General features: G+C 49.1%; 1 protein-coding gene across 1 annotated transcript in view; it reads left to right on the forward strand.

Moving 5' to 3' along the window:
• The first annotated feature begins 2,919 nt into the window (after window positions 1-2,919).
• Window positions 2,920-23,171, forward strand: part of COTL1 (coactosin like F-actin binding protein 1) — a 43,080-nt gene continuing 22,828 nt past the window's right edge. Inside the window, exons 1-2 of the mRNA XM_063112507.1 lie at window positions 2,920-3,127; window positions 3,384-3,466. Coding sequence (XP_062968577.1) covers window positions 3,051-3,127; window positions 3,384-3,466 — 160 coding nt within the window. The 5' untranslated portion in view covers window positions 2,920-3,050. The remainder of the gene's footprint in view (window positions 3,128-3,383; window positions 3,467-23,171) is intronic.

Raw genomic sequence — 23,171 nt, forward strand, 5'->3', positions numbered from 1 at the left:
ACTAATTATTTCTGGTGTGCCGTTTATTTTTCTGCCTTAGCTGGGCAAATGGACAGCAAGGTGCTCAAAATCAGGGTTCTCTTTAAAACCAACCCTTTACATTTTCAGTCCAGCAGAGGGCAGGCGCAACAATGAATAGGAGAACTGTTACAGGGGAAATGAAGGTGGGATTCCCAGCAGTCAGCGCTTTCCTGGTATTCCTCCAGCAATGCCCAACCATGAAGACACAGGCTCAAATTCACGATGGGAGCCAATTTTCTTTTTTGTTGGTAATTTAATATTCTGAATAGATAATCCATTCACGTTGTTCAAAAATAAAATAATGAAATAAAAATATTTATAGTGAGATCTCCCTACCACTGCACTCCTTGTTTTGCCTGGCTTTCTGCTTCACCTCCTCCACAGGTACCGCTGTTGTATTTCTCTTATGTGCTCTTCCAGAGAGTTTTATGCATATATAAACAGATATGAATATCTACTTATACTCTCCCCCCATTTCACCCGTAAGGTAGTACTTTTCTGAACACATTGTTCTGTACCTTGCTTTGTTTACTCATGAAATATCTTGTAGAACGTTCCATATCAGTATATAGAGAGGGTCCTCATTCTTTCTTCTACAGCTGCATAGTCTTCTACGATGCACCGTTATCATTACCCATTTACCCAGCTCCCTTTCGATGGGTGCTCAGGTATTCCTAGCCTTGTATTGGAAATAAAGCTCAATGAATAGCCTTGAACATATTTTTGCACACGTGCAAGTGTATCTATAGCAGCGACTCTCAGCCCCAACTGTGCATGAGAATCAGCTTGGGGACTTTTAAAAATCCCAACACCCAGGGCGCACCTCAAACCAATTACATCAGAATCTCTGAGCATGGGACTAAAGCATCCTGGTGAGCCCAGTGCTCAGCCAGGCTGGGCACCACTGACTCTACGGGGGAAATTGATTGGTGAAGGGCACATAGATTTGTAAATTTGCTGGCTATTGCCATAGGGAATTGTGTCAACTTACACTCCCATCAGCAATGTATAAGAGAGCCTGGGTCTTCATAGCCTTACCAGCAATAGAAGTTTGTCAAAGTTTTTGATTTTTGCCAAACTGCTAGATTTTTTTTTTTTTTTTTTTTTGAAAGTATCTCAGTCTTGCTTTAATTTGCGTTTCTCTTATTAGGGGTTCGGGGTGAGCATCTTTTCATATGTTTAGAGCCATTTGATCTGTCCATATCTTGTATCCATTTTTTTCATTTTCTTTTTTTAGGTTGACTTTTCTATATGGTAGCAAGACTAATTCTTTGTTATTTGAGTTGCAAGTACTTTTTACTGCTTTGTCTTTTATTTTTACACTTTTCATGATGTGGTATGTCTTTTTTTTTTTTTTTGAAGAGGCTTTATATATTTGAATGTGTACATTTTTTTTAAATTGCTTCTGGATATTGAGTTACGGTTTGAAAGACCTTTCCTATTCCAGGCTTATTCAGGAAGCTTCCCATGTTTTCTTCTGTTACTGTCCTGGTTTTCTTTATTTACCTTTCAATCTTTGATCCTCTTGGCATTTACGCTGAGGAATAAATCCATCCTTGTTTTTCTTTCCAATGACCAATTGTCCCATTACCTTTATCAAGGAGAAAGATAGGAACCACTTTGGGCTGCATCAAACAAGAATTTCTTTGTTTTTGTCTTTTTATTTACAGCAACATCTGCTCTTATTTTTCTGAAACTGTAGTCCTGTCCACCCACCCATTCATCCACTCATTGATTGATGGATTCATTCATTCATGTTTTTGTTTTTGCTTGCTGAGAATTCTAATATTAATTGGACATTGTCCCTGACTTTTGGGCTTCTATTTAGGATTTGTTTTAATTACTTAATAACCAATGATGATAACCTTTTATTGAATGTCTAATATATTTGTTTACATGTATCATTTCAATCAAACCTTAAATCAAACTAGTGATGTCGCTCCTATTATTATTTCCATTTCAGGAAAGTAATCTCAGAGGGGTTTTGAGCCTTGCCCAATGGCCCACAGCTGGAAAGTGGCAGCGCTGGATGCAATTCAAGAGCCTGGTCTCCAGGGTCCCGCCTCAACACCCTAACTGGTCTTCGTGGAATGGCTGGACGAGGGAATGAATGAATGAGTCAGTGAAGGAATGAGGCAGACAGAATGAGTCAGCTCCTGCTCTCAGAGGAGCCCAAAGGGGTTGGTAAGATGTGGATGCAGATAACGAGGACACAAAGTGAACAGTGGTCCCACCAGCGTTCTGGGAGCCCTCCACTTTCTACCCCCTCCGATTTAAAGTGTTTAATTCTCTCCAATTCCTCCCCACTTCGAATCCACGGAGCCAAACACTGGGGTGGGGGTGGTGACCAGCCCATCTCCTCCGTTTTGATGCATTACGTCATCCGCTTGGAGGTCCCCAGTGGAGACCCGCAGCCCTGGGGGGGGGGAGAGAATGAGGGGGGGAGAGGCGGCCTAAGGAGAAGGGAGGAGGGGGCAGGGAGGAGGGGACAGGGAGGAGGGAGATGCAACGAGAGGGAGGGAGGAGGTGGGAAGAGGAAAGTAGGGGAGAGGGGAAAGGAGGAGAAGGGAGGAAGAGAGCTGGGGGAGAAGAGAATAGGGAGGAGGGAGAAGGGGTTAGGGAGGTGGGAGGAGAAGAGGGGGCGATGGGGGAGAGGGAGAAGAGATGAGGAGGGAACAGTGGGGGAGGGGAGGAGAGCGGGAGGGAGGAGGAGAAAGCGCCTTCTCCAGCCCCGCCCCCGTGGAGTTGCGCAACTCTCCCGGGCTTGGATTGGCCACCGGCGAGTGTGGACGCCCCGTCCCCGAGACCCGGTGGCCAATGGCGAGAGGGGGCGGGGCGTGCCAGGCCTGGGTCCCCGCGCGCGCCGGGTGCGCAGTCGGATCCGCGCTGCGCTCGGAGCTCGTGGTGGCCGCGCTCCGCCCGCGCGCCCGCTGCCCGCCTCGGCGCGTCCCCGTCGGCTCCGATCCCTGCAGCCCTCCCGAGGCGCGCTCGCTCGCTCCGGGCAGTGTCCCCGCTGCGGCCCCACGGCCATGGCCACCAAGATCGACAAAGAGGCTTGCCGGGAGGCGTACAACCTGGTGCGCGACGACGGCTCGGCCGTCATCTGGTGAGGAACTTTTCATTGATCTCCAAGCCCCGCTCCCCCAGCTCGCCAGGGGCCTAGTGCACCGAGCCGTTTTCCAAACGGGACGGACTAAGGGTCATCCCTCGCTGTCTTCTGCATCCTTATTCCAGGACAGCGTGGAAAGCCAGCGCTGGCTTCTCCTTAGCCAGAGCATCTGTTAGATTGTCCTGCTGGAAGCGCCGCACCGTGCGCCCACCAACGCTCATGTGTGTGTGTTTTTTCTTCTTCCAATCCAAAGGGTGACTTTTAAATATGACGGCTCCACCATCGTCCCGGGCGAGCAGGGAGCGGAATACGAGCACTTCATCCAACAGTGCACAGGTAGGGAGGCTTGCCTTCTAGGCGGGCTCAAGATCTTTTGGGAGATGGTCACACCCCGGGGAGGAGCAGCGGAGGCCAAAGTAGGAAGAACCGGTGGCCACGCTGGGCGCCACTGGTGCTGGGCGATGGAGGAACCAGATTTGAGCGTTCTAAAGGCTTCTCCCCTCTGGACGTTCTGAGCAGCGGCAGGGGCCAACCTGACTTCCTCGTTTGCACAGTCCCCTGTCCAGGCGGGACAGCTCCTTTGCTTCCTGTGGTTCACTGGTTTTCCACGGTCAACTCATGCAGTTCCAAGCTCCAGTGTTCAGCTCTTCCCATCTTCCCCTTTGATGGGTCAGTGAGCCCAAATAAAAACAACCTAGGGGTCTGCTTGTGACAAAGCCACACCCTCCTTTCTCCCACAATCACTGTCTGTGTGCTGATTACAGGAGTTTTTTTTTTTTTTAATTTCAAGAATAGAGCCAAATACAAAACAGTACACACTATCTGATTTCATTTATATGAAATTCTAGAAAAGGCAAAGCTTAATCTATGGTGTGAAAAGTCAGAATGGCGGTTGCTTTGTAGGATGGATAGCCACTGACTGGGAGGGGCATACAGGAGGCTGCTGGAAGCTGGAAATGTCCCATATTTTGGTCTGGGAGGGGGTTACATAGGTGTGCACATAACGGAAGAATCATCAAGCTGTATACATAAGATATGTGTACCTTGTGCACTTCCTTGTGGAGTGTTGCACCATGGAAAGAAAGAACACGTGGCATGAATAGCCATAAACCCTCAACAGAGGCAAAAGGCTCAGCATCCTTGGTAATGAGACCCTTTAAAGATACTGGATAACCTGACTCCCTCCCAGTCTCTGGTCTTTAGCTTGGATGCAAACTTTCAGACAAAGGCAGCACAGCCTGGAGGTTAGGGTGTGGACTGTGAGCCAGATGGTGTGGGTTTGAATCCTGGAGTGGCTATTTTCAGTCTGCGTGGTTTGGGGCGAGTTGCTTGATCTATGGGGGCCTTGGTTTCCTCCTCTGTAATCTCACAGGGCTGTTGTGAGGATGAGCAGTCAGTTTGGGCAAAATGCTCAGGAAAGTGCCTGTACAAGCCACATGATCATTTGTGAAGTAGATAGAAAGAACAAAGTTATGCCAGGGATAATGTGGGTACTTCTTTCTTTAACTGAATTATATTTTTCATTTAGTTCAATTCAAAGGATATTTGTGAAGGGTCTACTATGGGCTCGGTTATTAAAATTTTGTACCCAACTAAAATTTCTCCTTGAAAACTGCCTCTAGACATCCATTCATTGCTTTTCTAATTGGCTTAAAATATCAGCAGCATAAAGTACTACAACAACTCACTTTGAAATGTGCACAGGGCCATGGTGTGGCGAGGAGGTGGGCTCAGAACTTGAATCCAGGCTTCTGGCTCAGGAGCCCTGTCCCTCAGCCACCGTCTATCCTTTTGCCTCTGTGGCAAATGCTTTTGCAAGTGTAATATGTGCAGACTTTTAACTTCCCCATCCCCCCCCCCCTCAGTTTGGTGCACAACCAGGAAATTCAGCAGTATTTTTGCTTTGCCGGCTCTGAGCCTATGCTCTGCAGGCCAGCTTCCAGCCTCCCTAAATTCCCGGCTCCTCTCTTCCTGCTGGTCACCAATCACTCCCCCATCCCCCGTCAGACCCTGTTCTCCCTCTGAAGCTATTGTTCTCTCCACCAAGTAGGAGAAGGTGACCAAGGAAGAAAGATAGCATCCCGTCAGTAGATTCCTAACAGATGCTCTTGGCCTTTGGGCGTCTGGCCCACTCTAGTGTGGTCAGAGAACACTTCCTTCCTTCAGCAGGCTTTGTGGTTTTTCTGCCCAGACTTCCACCGCCCCACAACACACACACACAGGGGTGGGAGTGGGGAGTGTCTGGCTGGAGGGGAGCTAAAAGCGCTTCCTCCGCTGCTTGCTGATCCTCGCGAATGGGCTGAATGGGCCGTGGGATCCGAAGGCTCCGTGGGCTTCAGCTGGAGTCTGCTGTCTCTCCCCAGCCATCTGCTGTACAAACACATAGGTGAGCTAAGGTCGCTGTGTCTGCTCTTGTTCATCTCAAACAAGTGTGTTCTTGCCCACTGCCATGTCCTCATGACCCAGCGACAAAGGACTCAGAACACTGACTTGTGAGTTTGTCTGGCACTTGCTGTACACCAGCTGCTGCGGTTGACATGCCTTACCTTGGTTACACTTTAAAACAGCGCTGTGTGGCAGGCACTGAGATTGTCCCTCTATGGATGAGGAAACAAAGGAAGTGATTCACCCGAGATTCACCTGAGAGCTAGGAAGTGGCAGAGCTGGGCTGTGAACCTGGGCAGGCTGGCTCTGGGCCATGCCCTTGTCCTCTAAGGAAGTGGTTGAGGTTCTCACCTCTTGTGGGACTGTGTGCAGGTTAAGAATGACATGTTTACTCACTTGTGATGCAGGGAGGGCTCTTTTGTGGCCTTAATTCCCCGCCAGGTGTCCTGCCAGGCCTGAGAAGAGAAGCTCCCACTCTGGTACGGGCTGCCCTTTTCCAAACATCTTGCAAGGTGCACAGCATACCGGGGAGCCCAGAAACAGCAGCCACTCTCTTCCCCTGTAAACTGGGAGTGGGGGGGCCTTCCTCCAGGGCTTTCTCTGGTACTCAGGCACCCTTCCTCCTAAACGCTTCCTTCCCCTCCCCCCTCCCTTCAGGCTACTGTCTTCTCTCCTTCCCCTCCTGGTGTTTTCCAGAAGGTCACCGAGGTGTCACCGAGCTGCCATACCACCTCCCCTGTCCTCATCTTCCTGTTCCTGATGGCAGGATTTGGAGCCCCCTGCCCTGCCTGGCTCTCCCTGGCACTAGACTTGCCTGCTTCCCTTCCTTCTTCACTGACTTTCTCCTTTTGTCACTGCCTCTATGGTGGCTTCCTGCCCCATGGCACAGTTCGCGTGGGGTGGTTAGAGATCATTCGGGTGCATTGAGAGAAGCCCAATGCAGATTAGCAAAAACTCCATCAGTAGCTCAGAGCTGGAGACTCCAGGGGCTGCAGTGAGGCTGCCCAGACTCCGAATGGCCACCTCCTGCCCTGCCCCTCCTCATCTCCCTTCTTTGGGGCGGTAGGGGAGTTCTCGGGTGGTGATGTGGATGGCCATCACCTGCCCTTGCCTCAGTCCGTAGGCAGGGCTGTCCCTGTGCAGAGACAGACGAGCCTTTTTGCCAGTGATTTCAGGGATCCCTGACTGACTGCCCTTGGCCTGGCTGAGGTCCTCTGCCCATCCCCAAACCAATCGCTGGGACTATGGGTGGCCAGGCCTGGATCACATGCCTACCCCTGGACAATGGGGGAGGGGCAGCCTCACCCAAACCAGGAGATAAAATGGGGGAGGGTGGCAACCTAAGGGAAAAGGGGGGTGCTGCTTCCTTAAGAGGGGTAAACCAAAAACAGGCCCACTGCTCCCCTGCCCCCACCCCAGTCTCTTCCTCTTTACGGTAACAGTCTCTTAGCCCTTGATCTTTCTTGTTTTGTACGCATTCTGCCCCCATTGCTGGACTAAATCTTCCTAAAGCGCATCTCAAATCAATTTACTCTTCTGCTCCCTAACCTTCTAGGGACCCCCTCTGTCCACTGAATTAAGCACAGGTTATCTGATTGGCTTTCCAGCTGGTTTGTCCCCACTGACGTCTTGTGCACAATAGCTCTGAAACGCTTCTTTGTCACCTGCAGCCTGACACTGTAACACTCCCACTCTTGCTGCCTTTGATTTTGGAGGTTCCCTCCACATGGAATCCCTCCTCCCCATCTCAGGATTCGGCTGCCCACCCAGCTTAGCGTGACCCTTTCTTTATTTTAACTGCCAGGACACTTTGGAATCAGGAACATTGTAGATTCACATCCCAACTCTGCCTCTCACTCATTGTGTGGCCTTGGGCAAGTGCATCCCTTCCTCTGTGCCTTAGTTCTTTGGTTTGTAAAACGGGAATCCTGACAGTGGCTATCTCTGAGGGCGATTGGGAGGATTAACTGAAATAATACATCCAAAATGACAGCAAAAGCCCCAATACGTGTTGGCTGTTGCTCCCACTAGTTTTTATATAATTATTTTTACTCTGATGATGACATTGTGCTTTCTATTCCGAAGCTTTCAGTGCATGCCCCAGCTCAGCACACAGTAGGCGCCTGACCCCAGGCTGGCACGCAGTAGGCATTGCACCCCATGGGGGCACACATTTGACTGTAGGCCTAGGTCTGCATGCAGTAGCTGCTCCGTACATGCTGAGAGGTGGTCAGCACTGTGGTTAAGGGTTTGGGCTGCAGCGGGTGGCCTGGGTTCCAATACTTACCAGTCATGTGACCTGGAGCAGGTGAGTTGCCTGTCTGGTAACCCTTCTGCTACAACGTGGTCATTAGGAGGATTAAGGAAGCGAGCCCATGGTGCCTGGAACATAGTAAGTGCTCCATAAGTGTCAATCCTTGTGATCATTTTGTTTGTGGAATTTACTTATTTATTTATTTTTTTGACCTGTAAGGGTATCGCAACCCCTGGCACTGTGTGGTCTGCGCCACGCTCAGCCAGTGAGCGCACCAGCCATCCCTATATAGGATCCGAACCTGCGGCCTCAGTGCTACCAGCGCCACACTCTCCCGAGTGAGCTATGGAGCCGACCCTATTTGTGGAATTTAAGTCATGTAGAAGTAGGTAATTGTCTGAGAGCACCAGAAAGGTGGGAGGGTGAAGAAATGATGGGGGGAAACTGGGTGTCGAGATGGAATAAAGGGTGTCTGGTTCACCTGACAGAGCCACGGGGAGGCAGGAGGAAACAGGGCTCAGCAGCAGAGGTCGAGAGAAAGTGGCCATTTGCCAGACTGACTGGACTTGTGATCTATCTGACTGCAGCAGGAAGGGCTCACAGATCGTGAATATGTGATGAGGTAGTGGCTTGGGCTATCTGTGAAATCACATTTTCTTTTGCAACTTAGGAATAATACATATTTGTTATGGAATATTCAGAGACCAAGACAAAACAAAAAGAAAATAAAACCCAGATATAGTTCAGATATAATTTGTTCAGAGATTTCATTCATTCAGAGATTCATTCATTCATTCATCGATTCATTCATTCATTCAATGTACATGAATAGCTACTATGTGGGGCCCTGTTCTAAGGACTGAGGATAAATATAGAAACAGAGAAGGCTCTGTTTTCAGGGAGCTGACGTTTCATTGTCATCCCATGGGATGACAATGAAACGTCTCTTAACTGTGACTCCTGAACATCTTTCCAAACTTCCACTCTTCTGCTGCTGCACCCTTTAAAATGGTTACATAGTGTTCTCTCTTATAAATGTGACATTGTTTAACCAACCTTCTATTGATGAACCCGAAAGTACTTTGTTGCAAGCAGTTTTATTTTGGAAAGAATCCAGGCATCTGGGAATGAATTCAGTTTTCTGTTGGTGCAAATTTTAGAGCCAATCAGTTAAGAACATCATGGCAGAGCCAGTGTCTTGCCTTGAACAGTGGCCTTGCTGTGCTGTGTGAACTTGGGCAGGTCTTCCAGGTTCTCTGTCTCCTCATTTGTAAGATGGGGATAATGATTGCACATTATACTTAGGGCTGTTGTGAGGATAAACTGACATAGCACATAGAAAGCTTGTAGAGTAAATGCTCAATAAATAGTAAAAGTAGTTATTGCTAACGTAGCACCTTCTTGGAAGGTGTTGCACATCAATGGTTAGGTTGAAATAAACTTGGTGTGTGGGTTGGTTACTGGAAAATGTATGTTCATGGAAGGCAGGGTCAGCACAGTGAAGTTTCCTTTGGGGTAGGTGTCCTGTGATACTGGCTGGATGTGTTCTGGGAGCAGGTGATACTCTTGCAATGCTCTAGTCACTCTGTAGTGCTCAGCTCAAAGCATCACTCATGGAGAGATGTAGGGATTGATGTTTTTGTCTGTTTAGCATCCTGTCCTTTGCAGGAACTTCTCCCTTCCATTTCATAGTAACCTTGCTCAGCCATTGTAGTTCCCATAGGGCTGACCCTGCCCCTCCCCACTGGATGGACATATGACCCAGACGTGGCCAATCAGAGTAAGCCACCCCTTCCACTAACTGATTGGTTTGAGGTTGGGCTCATGTGTTACAAGTCAAGCCAGTCAAATTTCTCCCTGAGACTTTGGACAGAGTTGTTGGGAAAGAGTCCTTTTATCTTTTTCTGGAATTAGGACTGGTAAGAATAATGAAGGCTTGGACCTAACAGGGCTTATCTGCCATTTGTAGAGAGAACCTGTCTGAGAAGTCAGGAACAGCCAAAGGTGGAGGGTAGAGACAAGATGACATGGCTTAAACTCCTGCATCCAGCCATGCCTGAATCCAGGCTGGGCAAGGAATTCAAAATCTGTCATGTGGGAATTGACTGAGGATATTGGGCACGTTTCACCTGGAGGAGAGACATTTTGGGGGGACATGAGGGTTGTCTTCAAATGTTTACAGGGCTGTCATGTGGACAATGTGGATTTCTTCAGTGTTCCTACCCTCACCCCAACCCTATGTAGTAAAGAGGACCAAACAGGAGAAATTTCAAGGATAGATATTGGGTTGACCTGGAGAAGGATTGTCCTCAAGTTAGAATGGGCTGTCTCAGGAGCTGGTGACTCCCCTATAATGGGAGGTTTGTTAGGAGAGACTGACTAACCATGTGGCATAGATGTTTCAGAAAGGGATTGGAAGAGGTCCTCCTTGACCGTATGTTCTCCTCTCTCACAGCCCCATTCTCTGGTCCGTATGCCTCCAGGAAGAGTGACAAAATGTGCACTAGCAGAGGCCTGGGTGATGCTGATCCAAGCTGGGGTCTGCCCTACATGGATGACAGAGACTGAAAGTGGCAGAGGGGTGGTTCCCAGAAGGCGGGAGACGGAACACAAAGGAGACAACTGCTCTGGCTGTCCATGGCCCCGCACAGTAGCAGCACAGCACACATGGAACGGGCAATCTGTTTATTGTGCTGATTTACACTTGAATATTTTCCCCCTAGCTGCATGTGCACATGGATTTCAGAAGTTTGGGTGAGAAGGGAAGGAGAGAAATTGTCCCGTGGGTCGAATGGAATACGAAATCCAAAGGAAGCTTTATTTATTTTTAATTGTTTATTGAAACGTATTGATTGTACATATTTATGGGGTGCAGTTACATTTCAATACCTGTACACAATGTGTGATGATCTACTCAGGGTAATTAGCATATTCATCATTGCAAAACTTAATTATTTCTTTGTGATGCGAACATTTGATATCCTCTCTTCTAGTCATCTGATAACATCAAGTAGATCACTGTTAATTATAGATTCCTGTGTTGACTGTACCCCGATAGGACTTATTTTTCCTTTCTAGCTGTAATTTTGTGTCCATTAACCAGCCTCTCGGTATCTTCCCTCCCTCCCGCTTCCCCACCTGGAGTAACCACAGTTCTCTCTCCCAAAAGGAAGCTTTAAATCTGTGACAAGCTTTGGCTCCTGTAAAGTACTAAACAGTGTATCAATCATGCATTCAACAAACATTTATTAAACACCTATTAAGCACCAGAAACAACATTGGATTGTCATTCCGAGGGGTGCCCTGAAGGGCTCTGGGGCCCTTGCCCTTGCAGTCTGAAGCAGAGCTCAGTTTCCCATTTCCTTCTTTTCCTGTTGCTGAGTGTCCCAGAGCCACGTGCATGGCTTTTTTTGTGTGCTAAGGTGCACGGGCTTTGTGACAGTTCTTTTGGTCTGCGGCTTGGTGATGTTTGTGCTTGCTTTTATGCTTATGGCCGCGTCTCTCATGAGGAAGTTTGATTCATGTCCATTTTCTTGATGAGTAGGATGTCCCTTGTTCAGGAAAGGTGTTCCTTCAACACTGATTGAATTGAATGGAGTTTTGCTCTTTGAAGATCCTCAGGAGTTAGCGCAAACTGTTTGAAAGCATTACTTGTGGATTTTATAGATGTTGTAAGAACCTCGCCCTCTCCCAGCCCTTCCTCACCCTATTACATTCTGGTGCCCACCCACACCTGGAGCATGGGACCCCATGCCTAGGTCTTTGGTATCTTCTGGTTGCCGAATGGCCATTTTGTTGTCTTTGTCCCACGTCACCTCCCTACAGCATTGGTCAGTGCCATCACCTGCTGAACGTCCCCCCCACCCCCCACGGTCGCATGGCTGAGCCTTCACAGTTCTCCTTTTATGTCTCCTCTCACTCTCACTTCCTTCTGCTGGTTCTCCTTCCCCTTTCTACCCTGAAAGTGCGGGTATTTTCTAGGACTCCACCCTTGATCATGGCCTTGTCTTCTCTAGGACACTTGTTGAGTACCTACTATGTGCCAAACCCTTTGTCACATACTGAGCCGGACCTCACCCTAACCCAGTGAACCTGCGATAGTGGCCCTCTCTATTGCACTCCAGGTCACGTTGCCCCTGGAAGAATGTGCTGTAGCTTTCGCCTGTGAGGTCCAAATGCTTAGACGTGACATGAGATGCCTTATATGACAGATGCTGGCCAGCTAATCCCTCCAATGCTTGTCCCCAACACATAGGACTCTAACCTCATGGATGCCCCAAAGCCAAGCATGATGTGGGTGCTTTGTACGTATTAGCTCATCCTATTTCCCTTATCTATGAGGGAGAGATGAGAACAGGAACTCCTGCAAGTAGGAGTTATCTCATGACCCACGACGAACCTGACGTTTTCCTTGAAGAGCCCAGATCCCTTGCTGAGATGGTGCAGTAAATGGAGAATGGACTCTGGCCTCAGACCTGTGTCCGAGGCTCCCAGCTTTTTCCTTGCTCTGTGCTGCCCTGCCCCTGCCATCCTGTCCCTGGGGATGGTCTCCTGCCACCTGCGCTGTCTCCTTCTGTTTTGCTTTCCCGGAGGACTTCTGCACACCTGTCAAGGCACAGCGTGAGTGCCCCTCTGCTCACATGCCCTCCTTGTCTTCATGGCACTGACCGCATTGTGCAGTGGTTGTGTACATGTCTGTTTCTCCAACTCCATGGCAAGGTCCTACAGAGAGGCCTTTGTCTCTTTGGTGGTTGTATCCTCGGTGGAGAATCCCCACCTTCTTGGTTAGCCAGCTCCTAATTTCTTTTTTCCACACGAGTGTCACTCCCTTGAGTGGGCCCAAGTCATAGACTGTAGCCTGGGCTTTTCCCAGCAAGTGCTGGTTCTCTACCCCTTTGTCCCTTGCTTAGAGAAGAGAACCTATAACATCTGGCTTCAAATCTCAGCCCCTTTACTTATGAGCTGTGTGACCTTGGGCAAGTCATTTAATCTGTCTGTGCCTCAGTGTCCTCAACTGGAAAATGGCAAGTGTCCTCATAGTAAGAGTAGACCTCTGCTCAGAAAGCCCCTCTCTGATGGCCCTGTCTAAACCAGCAGCCCCAGCCACCCTCTCTGTCCACCTGCTCTGTTTTTCTTCCTGGCACTGGTCTTGGGTTGGGGTTCTCGCAAAGCCTACCCTGAGAGCAGGAGTTGGGTGCAGTAGGGCGTTTGGGAGGTGGACCCAAGAAGAAGGAGTGGGGTGCAGGGGGAGCGAGGTGGGAAGTAGGAAAAGCAGTAAAGTGTGTATCATCAAGCTGGTCACTGCTGTGGGCACCTGGGATGCAATCCCCCTGCCACCCTTGGAGGAGTATGTGGAGTACAGCCCCAGGAGGCTGGGGCATGTTGCCTCCACTCTTGTCCTCCGTTGGTTGAGGGGTCCTCCGGGGACTTTCAGGCCCCTGAACTCCAGGCTGGGCCTCTCTGGGGTCGAGCAGCTTCCAAGGTTTCAGAGAAAGGCCACAAACAGCAAAGCAGAGCCCTGAGAGATGGGATGTCATGGTATGTCCAACTGGCTACTCCCACGGCATTGAAACCAGAGGTGGTCTGTAGAGAGGTGATGCAGGGCCTGGAAACATCTCCTTGCAGCACTTAACAGTACACAAAATCATATCCACGTGTATATTCATGTACCTGTTTATGGTGTGACTCTCTTGCTAGAATCTGAGCTCTGTGGGGCAGAAACCTGGCCTGTTTTGTTCTCTGCTACATGGCCAGCACCTGGAACGGTCCCTGGTGTTCTGCAGCAAGGTTTGTTGAATAGATGAATGAATGACAGCCCCCTGAAGTGTTTGAGAGCTGAGCTTACACAGGAAGGCCCGCTGTCCCCTCTGCTGAAATAACAGTGCAGTGGCCCGTACGGAGAGTCTGCAGGCGCCACGCTCCCTGGCAGCCACTACTAGCCATGTGATTGCTCTGGCCCAGGTCCAGGTCTCTTCCTCCAGAGCCCTGTATCCTGCATTCCTCTACCACTTCATTGTATGCATCTTGCTTTTCAGATTCAGCTCAGTGGCCCCAGCAGTGGCAGGTCCCCAGAAACTTGTTTCAGAAGGCAGGGATGTCACTTCAGCATTTATATTTTATTTCATCAGTGCATTTTGAAATTAACCTGCCATAGGTACTGTTTTTACTTCTGTTCTTAGTTTCTGATGATCTTACTTTTTCTCATGCACTTATTTTATCTTCTATGCATTTATATAAGCTTCCTTGCAAATAATAAATAAACTAATTAATAGCAATAATAATAATAATGACTAACAATGGACCTTAACTATGCCAGACATTGTGCAAGGTCATTGTATTAATTTTCTATGGCTGCTGTAACAAATTACCACAAATGCAGTGGCTTAAAACAATGTAAATTTATCATCTGACAGTTCTGGAAGTTGGAAGTCTGACATGGGTCTCACTGGGTTAAAATCAAGATATGGTCAAGGCCATATTCCTCCCAGAGGTTCTAAGGGGGATCTGTTCTCTCCCTTTTCCAGCCTCTCAAGGTCACCTGCATCCCGTGGCTGGTGGCCGCTTCCTCCATTTTCAAGGCCAGCGATGGCTGGTGGAGCCCCTCTCATGCTGCCATCCCTCTGGCTCTGACTCTTCTGCCTCCCTCTTCCCCATTTAAGGACCCTTGTGATGACATTGGGCCCACACAGATAATCCAGGATAATATCCCCATCTCAAGATCCTCAACTTAATCGCACGTGCAAAGTCCCTTTTGCCATGTGAGGTCACATATTCACAGTCTCTGGGGTTAGGATGTTGATGTTTTGGGGGAGCCATTGTTTTGCCCGCACAGACATCTGCTGGTGATTTCATTTAGTCTACACCATGACCCAGTGTCATAGGCCCTGTTGTTATCCCCATTTCATAGGTGGGGAAACTGAGGCTCAGAGATGGGAAGGCACTTACCCAAGGCAGCACAGAAGCTGAGCTGCATTTCTTACCTAGCTCCTGGGCTCCTGACCCTCACTGCTTCCTGACACTTGCAACTTAAAATGTTTGTGAAACAGGAAGGGAAGGCGATGGGAGGCTCTTTTCTTGAACCATGAGGGACAGACCTAGTTCCTGGCTTCTGCAATGCTTAGAGGCAGTTCTTCTGCTTTTGTTGAAGTGGACAACCTGTGAGGGTCTCTGTGGAGCAAGGCTCCTTAATTCAAATGCTCCATCCTTCCCAGAATAAAATTCTGTCTTCGCTACTTTTGCCTGAAAGGATGTTCCTTGGAGGTCATCTGGTCTGACCTGGAAGTAGTTTTCTTCTCTTTTTTTGGCTACATCTCTGCCCTGTATGTATGAAATGGAGCATATTTTTTCATGGTTTGCGAATAAACCAGCTGCTGCCCGGCAGGCCAGGGGTCAGCTGGGGCTTTGGGGGAGGGCTGGAAAGAACTCATCATGAATGTAGGAGCCAGCCTTCGGGTGGCCCCTGTGTGACCCCCCGCGGCTCCCCACCCTACAGAGGGACAGATGAGGGCCTGTGCTCACTCGAGCTCCTGCAGCCTGACCTGAGAAGCCACTTGCTCTGCTCTTGATTTGACCAAACCCAGCTGCTGAGTGCCCAATTCTGGGAAACGATCTTCCTCTTTTCTTTGGTGATTTTGATCTGCTCATCTGTCCAACAAATACAAATGAGGACCTACTGTGCGCTGCATGCTCTGGTACCAGGAGGTTCTGTGGTGCGTCATGGAGCACAGCTTGTGAATATTCTAAAGCCACTGAATTGTACACTAGGAAAAGGTGACCTTTATGGTATTTAAATGATATCTCAGGTTTTAAAAATGTAAAGAAAAAAGGGGAGGAGGACACCCCGAGGTGGGTAGGAGGAGGGAGATAAAGCCAGGCATGGGGTGGGAGGTGGGCGGGGGGGCCACAGGGAGGATTCTGGATTCACTTGAGTAGCATACGTATTATTCCAGCTCCTTTTGTTCTAAGTCCTTCCAGAATTTTGCGTTGGCCTTTTCTGTGGCTAATTCCCAGCTCAGCAGTTTTCGTTTCACCACTTTTCCCTCCGGGTCTGAGCTGCCTTCCCTGCAGTGACTCGCCAGCCCTTCTGGCCCTCGGAACCCAGCCCTGCCTCCTCGCGCCTGCCCACTCCCCTTTGGAATGGCCTCTCCTGTTCTTTTTTCCCCCGCTGCCTCCGTTTGCTTCATGATCGTGGCCATTGTCATGGTTGGTCTCATTGTCCCCCCATGCTCATCATCATCATCATCATCATCATCATCATGTAATACTTTCTAACCCTTGTTATGTGCCGGACCTGATTCTGAGACTTTATAATATCCCCTGATTCTGTCGAGGATGAACTTGCATGTTACTGATGAGGAGACCATGAAGGGGAGCCCATCACATCCCCCGTGGCTTTCAGTGGCTCCCTCTCTCTTCCCGCTGGAGTGAGGGCTGTGATGAGCATCCTGTGGTACCCACGGCTGTTTCCATCTTCCTGATGCATAGGCTGGCTCAGAGATGCTGCTGCTGAGTGCATGTTTCATTGCTTTAAACACTTGGGTCACAGATGAGTACTTAGGAAAAGTGGAGGTTCTCTCGTGCATATTTGCATGGGTTAATAAGTGAGTGAGTCAGTACGGGAGTAAGATGAGTCAGCTGTAGGTGTGTGGGCTGGTGCTGGTGAGCTTGCAGGCTGGGAGTGTTGTTAACATCCATGGGGAAGGAAAACAGTCCATGGGTTCTGCCCCCCCCCCAGGGGCTCCAAGGCAGAGATGGAGAGGCTGTCCCCCAGTCGAGAGAACTGGGATCAGAGAGGGGAAGCCACTGGGCCATCCTTGCACAGCAGGAAAGAGGCAGAGCGGGAACTGGAACCCAGGTCTCCTGGTTGTCATCATGCTGCTGAGGTTTAGAATCAGCTTTGCTCCTCTCTGGTCCTTGGAGTTGTGTGTAAAGCTTAGAGAAGGAGCTCCCCCATTAGGCAGGCACCACTAATCCAGCAACATTGCATGCTGGTCTGTCCTTTCTGTGCACTTTTATTAAAGGGCAAATTTGTCAGAACCAATCGATTGTTATGTCTGTCCACGTGGGATCATTTCTGCCTGCCATGCATTCCTGCTCTCTGGGGGTGGAAGTCACACTTTTACAATCCCAAGAAGGGAATTGCAAAAGTTTTAGTTTTAGTTTTAGTTTTAGTTGGTTTTAGTCTTATAATAAAGTGGAAACCTCTTACTGAACTACAACACAGCTGAGACTTGGGAACTGAAAAGCCTCTGAGAAGTCAAAGATGATGTGCAAAGGCTCTTCATTTATTCAAGAGATACTGTACTTATTGATCATGTACAGTGTGTCAGGGGCCCTCTGGGTGCTTGGGATATAGGAGGGAACGAGCCATAGGAGCCCTCAGGGAAGCCAATCTGAGCCTTTAAACTCTTTTTTGACATGCAGTTATAATCCTAATTATGTGCCCTTCTGGCAGTGGCCAAGTCAGAGAGAGAGGAAGGGCTGGTAGAGGAAGGCATTTTGAATTTGCCAGCAGGAGCGGTTTCTTTTATCTGTGAAGTTCTATCAGAATCGATCCCTCAAATTGTTAACGTGAGTCCCCTTCATTCCTACCCTGTTAGCTGTATGAACTCTAAGTCAGCCTTCAAGACCCATATCAAACATCACCTCCTCTGTGAAGACTGCCTTGATCATGACCCCCCAGGCAGAGTTAATTTCCTTCTGTCTTTGCTGTTCCTGTAAGGCCCAGCAATAACTCTTTGCTATACCATTAATTTCATTGTATAAACACACTGTTTTTGTTTGTCCTGCTGGATTGTGTATTTTTTTTTTTTTTTTTTTTTTTTGGAGGGTAGGGGATGTGTCTTATTCAGCAAGGTCCTTGGATTATGAATTGTCAATAAGTGTTTGTCAAATGACTAACTTACGGCAGTGGCTGTGGAAGGCACAGCAAAAGTATAAAAAAACAGATACAAGAATACAGAGCAGTATGCGCCAGGGCTGTTCAAGGCTGGGGCAGTCAGATGCTGACTCTTTCGGGGCCCCAGAGTGTCTCACTGTAGATGCTGTGATCATGTACTCAGAGCCTCCAGACACTGATTAGAGCTGCTGTTCTCTAAGTCAGAGGTGGAGTCAGGTGTAACACACTGACTTCCATTTAAGGTAGTAAAAAACAACCATTTGAAAAAACACTGGTGCTTTGTCATAGGGGGAAAACCTTTAGCTCTCCTTATAATTTGGGTATCCAGATCAACTTATTCCCTGGTGGTTATACTGAAGTAATAATCTTTCTTTTCCTCTGGCTATCCTGTACTCCACTTTCCTGTGTTCTCTAACTCAGAAAGCTGGGTCATTTGCATTTAATGAAAACTCAGTCAGGAATCATTTGCAGAGTCTACTGCTTTGGGGAACAGGCAAAACAAAGTGTCAAACTGCATTTGAGTGTGATCTCAGATGCAGAAACTATGCATGTGCATAGATACACACACAGCATAGATCACATGCATATGTAAAGTCTCCATTTGCCTTCTATACGGAATAATCCAAAATGTAAACAGGGGTTTTACTTCTGGGGTAGTGGGTTTTCTTTATGTTTTATACTGTTTAATATTTTCTAAAATTTTTTTGAGTGGAACTGGGGTTTTTTCCTCCATTTTGTTTTTAATCAAAACCCAATTTTGTTTTTAATCAAAACCAAAGTGGCTATAAAAACCTCTTTTCCTGGGGTCTTTTTTTGGGCCCCTGGCAGGTAGAGGGATCCGAACCCTTGACCTTGGTGTTATCAGCACCGTGCTCTAACTAGCTGAGCTAACTGGCCAGCCCCAGGGACTTTTTAGTAATCAGAGCTCTCCCTTCAACTTCATGGGAGGAATCTGCCTCCTTCCAGCCTCGGCCTCAGTCCCCCTCCTTCCTGTACACATGGGCACCCACCGAGGCTTCTTCCTCTTTGGTGCAGAGAGGACATTTTCCCCTTCTCAAGGCCTTGCCCCATCCCTGCCTGAGCCCTTCAAATCAGCAGCCTGCCTGAAGCAGCAGCTGCCATGGCTACTGTCCAGCTGTCTCTTGCCCTGGGCAACAGGATGTTAGAATTCTTCCCATTTCCTTTCATACCCGCTCCAGCTCCGGCTCCAGCTCCCCCGGTGGGAGCTGACAGCTCAGCTTTTTGGTGTGTGGGTTGTTTTTTCCCTTACTGAACCTTGTTTGCATAACTTCTTAGGAGTCTATATAAGGTAAGGTCAGCTTTAGAGTGAGCTGCAATCTTGTCGGGCTCTGGGGCAATTTCCTCCTGTCTTCTCCTTCCTCCTTTCTTTTGTCTTGCTCTGAAGTTCAGTGATGGGTGGAAATTATGAAACCATTTTCTCTTTTTTTTCTTTGTGTTGGCTCACAGATAATTCATAGGGTGCCTGTGACATGCCTGGTGCTGTGATCGGTGCTGGGTTAAGAAGATCAAAAGGACTTGTGCCAAAATGTTCATAGGGCTTACTTAGGTGATGGGATCCTTATTTCTGCTTATTTTATCTCTCATGATTCTATACCTAGTATGTGTTTTGTGTGGAATGAAAAAAATCGTTCAAAGCATTTGCAAAAGTGTAGACAAATTGCATAGAGTTTGGCCCATAGCGGATCCTTATTCCTTGGGGTTTTTTGGTCCAGCCAGGACTTGTTTGGGAGAAAGGTGGAGGAGACTGGAATCCCTTTTGGGAGAAGGCAGATGTGGATTGGTGTCAGGGACGCCCTGGTGAGAACACTGCGTGAGATTGGTCAGAATCGGCTCCTCAATGACCTGAACGTCATGAGATTTCAAGTTTGGGTGGGAGGGGCAGGAGAGGGTATGGGGAGTCCTTGGGAACTTGGTGGGGGTTATATGCCATTCGTAGCTTTTGGGAAATTATTAGAGCAGCTCATCCTGGTGGATTTGGTGATTCCAAAGAATTCTGACTTCCCCCTTTTTTCTTTATGTCTCTTCTGATCCTTGTGTGGTCACTCCCCGATCCTTGCTGCCATTCTTTCATCTCCCGCATCCCAGTCACTCCCACTGCTCAGCAACTCCCACCTGGTCCCCCGGCTTGCTTCTCTTCTTTGCATCCTCTGGAGAGATCAGGAAGTGGGAAGAAATGGAAGGAGGAGACAGATGGGGAGGAGGTACTAGACAGGAGAGAAAGAAGGCAAACTGAGACCCAGGAGGTGGATTTGGAGAGAGCCTCAGGGAGGAAGGGGCTGCAGGGGAGAGGATGTAAAAGCGATGATGGCCGACCTTGCTCTGCATCCAGCAGTGTCTGGAGAACTTGACATGTGGTGATTCATCAATGGATATGACCCTACTCAGTAAGCAAAGGCCAGGAACTACAGCAGATGTTGCGACTGGTGTGGCCCAGGAGCTATTTCACAAAGATAACCCATCACTGGCCTGTGATGAGGCTTCATAGACGAACCAAAGGGTCAAATTCTTTTGAGGGTTGAGGTTTGTTAACGCTGTGTGAGGACCGTCTTTTCATGAATAAGTCTCACTGGGCACCTGCAATCCCTGAATCGGGAATGGGCAATGCACTATCAGCCTGGACTTAGCGCACACGGTGAGGCCAGAAGGAAAGGAGCAGCGGCACCAACAGTCCTCAAGGGTGGAGCTCTTGACCCTGCTTTGTCGTTGGTGACATGGGGCTGTATCTGATTTTATGGTGCATGTCTGAATCCTCATCGGGGATGGCTTATGTCAAATAAAGTGGTTTGAGGCAGCACAGAAAGAACTCAGTGTCATGCAGTACCATTGTGCAGTAGCTCTTTTTCTAACCTCGGCTCTTCCCCTTCTTCGGGTGTGGGAGTTGAGGGGAGGGAGAGTCACTGGGGGGACAGTCCCAGTGGTCTTCGATGGTGCAATGCTCAGGAACCACACCTAGATGCCTCTAATTCTGTAAATTATAATGTTGAAAAGACAGGCCATACAGGAAGCTTCTTTACATGATCACTTCCTCAAAATCAGAGGGGTGCGGGTGGGAAGGAAGGGGGTGGGGGCCGACCTTTGAGCACTTCAGCTTTTCTGCCCTCGAGGCTTGTTATCCTCCCCACCCCACCCCTCTGAAGGCCCCGCTGTTTCCTCCTCTTGCCTCTTTCTCTCTCTGAATCGCTGGTTCTCGAGCTTTGGCAGCATAAAGATCACCCAGGGTTTGTTGAAACACAAGTTCCAGGCCCCATTCCCAGAGTTTATGAGTCAGTAGGCCTGGGTGGACCCCAAGAATTCACATTTCTCTTGAGTTCCTGAGTGCTGCTGGGCTGCTGGTCTGAGGATCACCCTTTAGGAACTGCTGCTCTAGACTTAACCAATTCTCTAATAGGTGGGCAGGCTTCTTATCACTTCACCTCCCCGAGCCTCAGTTTCCTCATCTGTAACATGGGACTGTGAGCAGTGTGACCATAGAGAGAAGTGTGGATGAGGAAATGTACACATACATGTGGGTGCATTGCATATTGTAAGCGCTCAATAAGCTTTGGCCTCTGTTACTCCCAGGACCCTTGCTGTCTTATCTGTTTCGCCCGTGCTTAGCCTTGTGCTTGGCAGGTAATAAGCCGTCAAGAAATACTTGTGAATGAGTGACTCAGTGACTCTGTGTGTTCTGAGGAGTGCCCCCACTCTGAAACCCAGAGCATACAGCAAGTTGTCCCCATTCTACAGCTGGAACAACTGAGGTTCAGAGCATAAAGATACTTATCTGATGTTACATAGCCAGAAAGGAAGCCACTGGGATTCAATCCTGGCTGGCGAGTCTCTGGAATTTGTGCTCTTCTCAATACACCAGGTTGCCGCAGCAAACATTTATGTGGGAGGTGTGGGGGGTGCTAGGACATGGAGAGAAATGGGGGGCAGACTCTGTCTCACTGGGGAGATAGATAGTGATGACTTGGAAGCTGTGAGGACAGGGACTGTGACATCTAAATGCCCCAGTATTCTGGAGTTGGGGCTGAGATCTCCTGGGAGAGAGTGTAGGGGGAGGAGGGACGGGTTGGAACTTTGGGGAGTGCTTGTGTGGAGGCAGAGGGGTTGGGGAGCGAGCAACCAAGGTAGAAAGTGGGACCAGAGCTCTGAGAGCCAAGATGGCACCATGTCCCAGCTGCCATGGGAAGAGAGCATTTCCTGAAGGACCGAAAACGGCATGAGATGCCACAGAGCACTCCAGTGAGAATGAGCACAGAGAAGACACCCTCTGTAGGGTTTGGCAATTAGGAGGCCACTCTGGGCTCTGTGGGCAGTTTCACTGGGGAGGTGTGGTTCAAAGAACAGCGGTCATCCCCATCAGCCAAGCCCTTCACGTCCATTTTTTGTTTAATTCTCACAATCACCTTATGAGGTAGGTATTTGACCCATTTTGCAGATGAGGAAACCGAGGCTTAGAGACATTCAGGAATTTGGTCTAGGTCACAGAGCTGGTATGCAGAGGGGCTAAGTTTCTAATGGATTCCGGAACTTGATCTCTTAACCTGGACACCGGAGAGCAGAAGGTTGAGGTGAGCAACCGAGGAAGCAGCAGGTGTAGACTGCTCTGCTCTGCCTCCTGGTGCTTGCGTTTGGGTGAAGTCCAAGTTTCAGTTTCCCCACTGGGGTTGCTCAGCTTCCCTGTCTCCTTTGCACAGAGCTGTACCCTCAACCTCAGTCTGAAAAGATGTACCATGGGCCCCACTGGGGACCGAGTAGCACAGTGGGGTGGCGGCAAGGCCTAGTCCCAAGCTCCTTTGGCCAGTTTTGCCATCTCGTTGCGCATGCTCACACCGATGCAGGCACGTGCGTGAGGCGTTCAGCTGTGCTTTCCAGCCTGTGCGCAGAGCGATGTTAGCTGGAGGTGAGATGGGGTGGGACCCCTCCCCTGCTGTGTGGCGCTGTGGCTGCCCGTTGCGTTTGCCCCGCCCGGTTTGTTCCAAAGCGGCTCAAGTAGCCTCGCTGGGCACGGAGCACTCGCTTTTCCTCCTGCTCTGGCCAGCGGGAGGGTAAAAGGGCAGAACCTCCTTCAGCGTGGGCAGGGGAGAGGCCTCAGGCCTGCCGGGCCACCGTGGTGCTGGGACAGCAGGATTTGTGTCTCAACCTCAGCTGACTTCTCACTGTCGTGCCAAATCTCCAGCGGCAAACATTTGTAAGCATGGCGTGACTGTTGGATTTTCAAAAACATGTCCGTCAGCAATCTTGTTGACTAAATCATGGTCAGATAAGCACCGAACAGTCACCCAGGAAACCATGTCCCTCCTCCCCTCACCCCCATGATAATCTAAATGACATCAGCCTGTGTTTCTGAAAGGTTCCCGATGTCCTTGGGGTGGGGAGTTGTGACTTATCGTGAATCTATCTTGTGCCAGGTCCTGGGCTGGTCCTTGGGACATGGGGTTTAGTTGTGAGGATGCTTGAAGGACTCAGAGGGGGACGGTGCTGCCCAAGAAAAAACT

This window comes from Cynocephalus volans, chromosome 10 (assembly GCF_027409185.1).
Source record: "Cynocephalus volans isolate mCynVol1 chromosome 10, mCynVol1.pri, whole genome shotgun sequence".
Classification (NCBI taxonomy): Eukaryota; Metazoa; Chordata; class Mammalia; order Dermoptera; family Cynocephalidae; genus Cynocephalus; species Cynocephalus volans.